The 7,332-nt window shown below is 35.4% G+C and overlaps 1 protein-coding gene across 1 annotated transcript; it reads right to left on the bottom strand.

The window, feature by feature from the left end:
• Positions 1-4,662: 4,662 nt before the first annotated feature.
• LOC107029400 (putative receptor protein kinase ZmPK1) lies at positions 4,663-7,321 on the bottom strand. Its single transcript, XM_015230802.2, has one exon. It carries the CDS (start codon positions 7,263-7,265, stop codon positions 4,737-4,739), a length of 2,529 nt encoding a protein of 842 aa, XP_015086288.1. The 5' UTR covers positions 7,266-7,321; the 3' UTR covers positions 4,663-4,736.
• Between the last annotated feature and the right edge of the window lie 11 nt (positions 7,322-7,332).

Genomic DNA, 7,332 nt, shown 5'->3' with positions numbered 1-7,332 from the left:
GGGGGGGGGGGGGGTGCATGAGAGAATCAGAGGAACATATAAAAATTAGATTTTTCCATTGAATGATTGACAAAAAGAGTGTCACCTTAAATTGCCTTTATTTTTTAAGTATAAAATATATAAAATAAGAAGTGAGATTTTTGTTTGAGTGACTTAAACGTGGACAAAACAAAAAATTCTTTGTATTGAACATAGAATTTTTTTCTTTTCTAGTGGTTTGATTTTGAAACGTAAATACTTAGTCATACCAAATTAATATATGTATATGGAAAACATGTACTACATTTAATATGATGTGAACTTAGACAACTTTGTAGGCCATACAACATATTAAAAATAAAATAACCTTATTAGACTAATAAGATTACTTAGCTAATTCTCATATATTAGCAATATCTAATTCGAAAATTCAACTTATAATGATATTTAGATTAGATTTCGTGAGGACTATATCAAAAGCATACGCATCATATGTTTCTGTTGCATCAGCAATAATACATAAAAAATTCAAAAATTCATAAATTCATCTCGAGACATGATCAGTGACCTATAAGCCATATATACACAATTTTACTATTGCTCCGAGACACTTAACATTGATTATGGAATAGTATACATTTTTTGGTTTGTGATCATGGGCTAAATGATATTACTCAACTAGTCATAAATAAGGACATTTATTTAATTTAGGCCTTTAATTTATAATACTCCAATGTTGCACGAGAAGGAAACATGGAACATTAATGAAGAATGTTTAATTGAGATTTCACATTATTGGTCCCAAGCCCGAATAAAGGAGGAGGGTTGCCGAGGGTCAGTTGAAAACCTCTCTATCCAAAGGCGGGGGTAAGTTTGAGTACATGTTGTTGGGTTTAACAAGTGTGAATGAGAAAAGAAAAGAGAGAATATGAAAAGTGAGGGAACTATTTGGAGGGAAAATGAAAAGTCATTTGCAAAGTGCAAATGAAAAGTCATTTCTCCCATATCGGCAAAAGAAAGGGAAATTGTTGTCCTTATATAAGGAAACGCTTCCATTACTTCTTAAAGAGCTAAGAAGAGATGCCCCCTCGCGCCATCGTCGTTGCTCGGCTTCGACAAATGATGTGATTGATTGATAAATTTTTTGGACAAAATTTATTTAATCAGTTTTTGTTAAATAAAAAAAAAAATTCGTTGCTCGGCTTCGGCAAAGTGTGGGGGTGTCTAGCTAAAGTCCAAGTTCCTATACCTAAGAAGGTAAAAATAGGGCCTAAGACTGTGAATTGTGTATTCATTGGATATGCCACAAACAGTAAGGCATGTCGATTTTTGGTTCATAAGTCCAAACATCCGGATATTCATGATAATACAGTAATGGAATCAGATAGTGCTGAATTTTTTGAACATATCTATCCGTGTAAAACTAGACTTGAGTCATCTAGTGGAGAACCAAAAGAGAATGAACCTAATAAAGAAATTTCAAGACGCAGTAAACGTCAAAGGACATCTACTTCATTTGGATCTGATTTTGTAACATTTCTTCTTGAAAGTGAGCCTCAAACATTCAAGGAAGCAATGTTGTCTAGCGACTCAACCTGTTGGAAGGAGGCTGTTAATAGTGAAATTGAATCAATCTTAAGCAATCATACTTGGGAGTTGGTTGATCTTCCTCGAGGGAACAAACCCTTGGGTTCAAAATGGATCTTTAAAAGGAAGATGAAAAATGATGGAACTATTGACAAATATAAATCAAGACTTGTTGTCAAAGGTTTTAGACAAAAAAAAAAGGTCTTGATTATTTTGACACATACTCTCAAGTGTCCAGGATTACATCAATTCGGATGTTAATTGCACTAGCTGCAGTATACGGTCTTGAAATTCATCAAATGGATGTGAAAACAACCTTCTTAAATGGAGAGTTTGAAGAAGAAATATACATAGAACAGCCTGAGGGTTTTGTAGTTCCTGGTAAAGAAAAGAAAGTGTGCAAACTCATTAAGTCACTTTATGGACTAAAACAAGCACCAAAACAATGACATGCAAAGTTTGATCAAACCATGTTGTCAAATGGATTTAAGATCAATAAATGTGATAAATGTGTTTACATTAAAGATACTCCAAATCAGGAAGTTATTTTTTGCCTATATGTAGATGACATGCTTATAATGAACAAAGACATTACTAATATAAAAGCTACAAAGCGTATGCTCGCTAGTAAGTTTGATATGAAAGATTTAGGAGTTGCTGATGTGATATTAGGAATTAAAATTCTTAAAACTCCTAACGGTCTAGCATTGTCTAAAACTCATTATATTCAAAAGATACTTGAAATATTCAAATTTTTGAATTATAAAAGGGCAAAGACTCCAATTGATGTGAACCTTCATCTTGCAAAGAACAAAGGTGAAAGTCAGTCTCAATTGGACTATGCTAGCGTATTGGAAAGCTTAACGTATGTCATGAATTGTACACGACCAGACATAGCTTGCGCTATTAGTAAACTGAGTCGATACACAAGTAATCCTAATCAAAGTCATTGGTTGGCAATGAAGAGAGTTTTGGAATACTTAGATGACACTCAAAACTATGCTTTACATTACAACAAATATCCAGTCATTCCTGAAGGATATAGTGATGCAAATTGGATTACTGGGTCAACTGAAACAAAATCCACAAGTGGATACGTTTTTACTATTAGTGGAGGAGCAATATCTTGGAAACCATCCAAACAAACATGTATAGCTCGCTCAACAATGGAGTCTGAATTCATTGTTTTAGACAAGACATGTGAAGAAGCTGAATGGCTCCGAAATTTCTTAAAAGATATTCCATTGTGGCCCAAACCAATGGCCCCTATATGCATACACTGTGATAGTCAAGCTGCAATAGGAAGAGCTGGAAGCATTATGTATAACGGCAAGTCTCGTCACATAAGACGAAGACATAACTCTGTGAGACAATTACTCTCTAGTGGAATTATCACAATTGACTATGTGAAGTCAAAAGATAATGAGTCGGATCCACTTACAAAAGGCCTAAATAGAGCGGGAGTTGAGAAATCATCGACGGAAATGGGATTATGACCGAGAACAAGTCATCGTGGCGGTAACTCTACCTAGAAGACTGGAGATCCCAAGATCTAGGTTCAAGGAGATAAAACAAAGTCATTGATGTCGGTTCAACATTGTCAAGAAAAATTATTATTTTATGGCCATTCTCATGATGAGACAATGTTTAGTAACCAGGATAAAGACATAAGAACTTTTTAATGATTTCTAAGTTTGATACAGGGAATATCAAATGGTGTATCTATGGGATAACACATTTAGAAATCACCTATGTAAGTGTGAAGTGTAAGTCGCTTCAAGGAGAATCCGGTAAGGCCAGTTCTTTAAGCACTTACTATCCAAGATGTGTTCATGGCTGAAACGAACAAAACAATGAGAACTAAGAACAGTTCAAGGGTTGATTGTGTGACATATATTGTCTAGGTATACATCAAAGCTCGACGGTTCAAATATATCAAATCTACCGATTGACCGAGTATATCCGATATATGTTCACTACGGAAAGTTTAAAGGGAAACCTACTTATCCAGATGCGATTAACCTTTACCTACAAGGCACACAAGTTTTTTCATGCATATGTTTTAACAATAGCTTTCCCCATTCATTTGGGGGATTGTTGGGTTTAGCAAGTGTGAATGGGAAAAGAAAAGAGAGAATATGAAAAGTGAGGGAACTATTTTGGAGGGAAAATGAACAGTCATTTGCAAAATGCAAATGAAAAGTTATTTCTTCCATATCGGTAAAAGAAAGAGAAATTGTTGTCCTTATATAAGGAAACACTTCCATTACTTCTTAAAGAGCTAAGAAGAAGATGCCCCCTCGCGCCGTCGTCGCTCGGCTTCGGCTTTGGCTTTGGCAAATGATTTGATTGATAAATTTTTTGTACAAAATTTATTTAATCAGTTTTTGTTAAATCAAATAAATCCTGTTAATATTATCTCTTATAAATTTGCCGGACACAACTTTCTGGATAAAACGGGTCTGAACAGATTTCTCTGAATAGACACGTTTCTTGCTGAAAATGGCTATAAAAGAAAGTCAATTTTTGATTTTTCAAACACTGAAATTTTCCTTCTCTGCATATATATTTCTCTCTCAAATAAATCAAAGTGTCGATCGACTGAGTCTGTGTGACTTGTTCCTGTTCTGAAGTTCCTGAAGTTAAAGAAGTTTAAGGTATCACTATTTCTTTAACAGGATTAATCCATTTTATCTTGGGAGAAATTAATCCATAACCTCGGGTACAGTGAGGGGATTAAATTTCTTAAGGAGACACAGTAGTTTCTGTGGACTCGGATTATTTTGTATTCTTTCTGCTTCATCTTATTTCTATTTCTATTTATTGCTTAATCTTATAAATACAGGTTATTATAACACATGTTACCCTCCCCAAACCCTACTTCTTGTTGTTGCATACTTAAGATTTCACAAGTTGCTGCGCTATTGTCTGAAAACTCTAAATGAAGAACTTCTATTTGTGTATTTTGAGTTCTTTTGTTAAAAAAATTTAGTTAAATATGAAAGATTTTCATTACATAATTAGCTAGTATGATCAAGATTGCAGAAGTTAACGCGTGGATAATTAAGAGAACTATAAGAGTTTGATAAGCCAAGATGAAAAAACAAAATGGTCTATTCAATTTCCATTCACAAATTCCAATCACTCTTTACATTTACAAAGGCAAATTCCTATGTTATTTGTGTTGTTTCATCCTCAGAGTCCAGCAATGTTTGGACTACTGAGGCCATTGTAGGCCTTTTGTTTCTGTCTTGTTCTACACAAGAAAGGCCTATTTCAATGAGTGTCACTGCCTGGTTCTTGCTAAATTTGCCTTCTAGTCGTGGATCGACAAGTTTCTCCACCCAAGTATCTTCTCCACTTTGAATCTTCCTCTTCACCATCCTGACAAACTTTTCGAGCTGTGAATCTTGTTCGTGATCACATTCACTATCATCCACCACCCAACTTGACAGCCTACTTCCTTTGATCATTTCTAGTATTACAATCCCAAAGGCGTAAACATCAACTTTTGCTGTTATAGGTTGGTTCAAAGCCCATTCAGGAGCCATGTAGCCTTTAGTACCGCGAATCTTTGTGAAATCTGAACCAGGGCCACCTCTTTGGGACAGCTTTGCAAGACCAAAATCTGCAATCTTTGGCTCGTATTCACTATCGAGAAGTATATTTTCAGGCTTCACATCACAATGAATCACCCATTCAAGACATTCATGATGAAGATATGCCAGACCTTTGGCTGTCCCTAGTGCCACTGCAAACCTTTGTTTCCATCCAAGAATATCAGCCCTGGAAAGATGCTTGTCAAGTGATGAGTTCTCTACGTATTCATAGACCAAAAGCTGACGTCTACCTTCAGAACAAAATCCCCACATCCTCACCAAATGCATATGGTTGATTCTTCCTATGGTAGTCATCTCTGCCCAAAATTCTTCTTGAAACTCATTTGCAAGTTTCTTCACTGCTACCGCTCTTCCGTCTGCTAAAACTCCTCTGTAAACAGCTCCTGAACCTCCTCTTCCTAGCTCAACCTTGAAGTTTTTTGTTGCTTTCTTAAGTTCAGTATACGTAAACCTCCTGAACTGAGTCGATGACACCATTTTATACCCGTCCTCAATGGAAGCAGGAATCCCATGTTTACTAAACAACGCCCACCAGCCTAACACGAAGAACAGAATCTCTATTCCACCAAGGGTGAAACAAAACAGGTAAAGATAAATCCACTTCACCTTCTTAAAATCCAACACATACATAGAAGGAGAACCAAAAAGAACGTTTTCAGGACTCAATCCACATTTTGTATCAGTACCTTCAAGCATCAAATGACCTGATTCTGATGCACTTAGATTCATAGGGAGTTTCAAGAACACACTTCCAGGGAAACCAGGAGACCTGTATCCATTAAAAAGGATACCTTTCGTATAGCATGATCCCTCCCCAGTACGCCTATAAACAAATGCACGACAACGTGGATCACCCAAGCACAATTCCTTACAAGATTCAAATGACAAAGGAGTAGTGGCATTGAGATCAAAACCCCAGTAATCAACATTAGGAACTTCCACAAACTTGACATGTCTAGACTCCAAACTTTTTGATCTAAACATTGGCCTACAACCTCTACTCCAATCACTTCCATTAACAATCTCATATCCAGGAGGACATGTACATTTAGGCTTCGATACATAAGTACATATCGAAAATCTTCCACATATTCCATGCACAATACAAGGTTGTGCAATCGCTTGCCACGACATCTTCCATAACCCTGTCGAGTTATCCAAACTATACATTCTCAAATTCCCATCAATATCAATAGTCAATCTTCTCAATACCCCTAACCCCATATCAGAAACATTGAATTGCAACATATCACTTGAGAAAAATCTACCCATTCCATCAAAATAAGCAAATCTACTACTATTTTGACTAGTTCTACCATTCCCATACACATCCCTATCGCGATTAGGCCAATATATACTCGAAACTAAAGGACCATCATAAATCATTCTCAAAACATTATCACTATCAAAGTACAAACTAAAGTATCCAGGTGATAAACTCCCTTTCCTCAAAGGAGGAACTAATCTATGATTCTTGGTAAATCTTTGATCAGGCAATAAAGTATCAGTAGGCAAATCAAAACTCTGCCACAAAACATCACCTTTAGGATTCTTCAATACTAAGTTTCCTGTTTCAAGAACCTCAGCCTTTTCAACATCAAATGATGTTGTGTTTGTTTGCCAAACAATTGTATCATCAACGTCTGTTAAAACTAAAGCTCCATTCTTTCTTAATGTCAACTTTGACCCTTTGAGATTAACAGGCCTATCCTGTTTAGCATTCCAAACAACAGTTTTATCTCTTGAATTTGTATACCAAATTCCAAAATAATAAGCATTAGTACTACTTTCTATAGGGTAAAAACCACAAGTGAATGTATTTTGTGGAGAAGTAATGAAATGTGAATCATCTTTAACTGAAAAAGAATCACCTTTAAGCAAAATTCTTGATTCTGTTGTCAAAGGGAAAGACAAAACAAGAAATGAAAAAACTAAAAAGGGAAAAAGATAGTAACTTTTCATGGTTTCAAGAATTTGGATAAAATCATAAATGTTCAAAAGTAGATGATGGGAAAGAAGTGATGGGGTTGCTTTATAATGAACAATAAATTGTTTTTTTTCCCCAAGATTTAGAAGCATTAGTCAAACATCTATAATTAGTTCAAGAATTTTAAAAAATAAAATAAAAAAGAAACATCCTAGTTGG

This window comes from Solanum pennellii, chromosome 9, assembly GCF_001406875.1.
Source record: "Solanum pennellii chromosome 9, SPENNV200".
Lineage (NCBI taxonomy): Eukaryota > Viridiplantae > Streptophyta > Magnoliopsida > Solanales > Solanaceae > Solanum > Solanum pennellii.
This window is presented reverse-complemented; position numbering and strand designations above follow the sequence as displayed.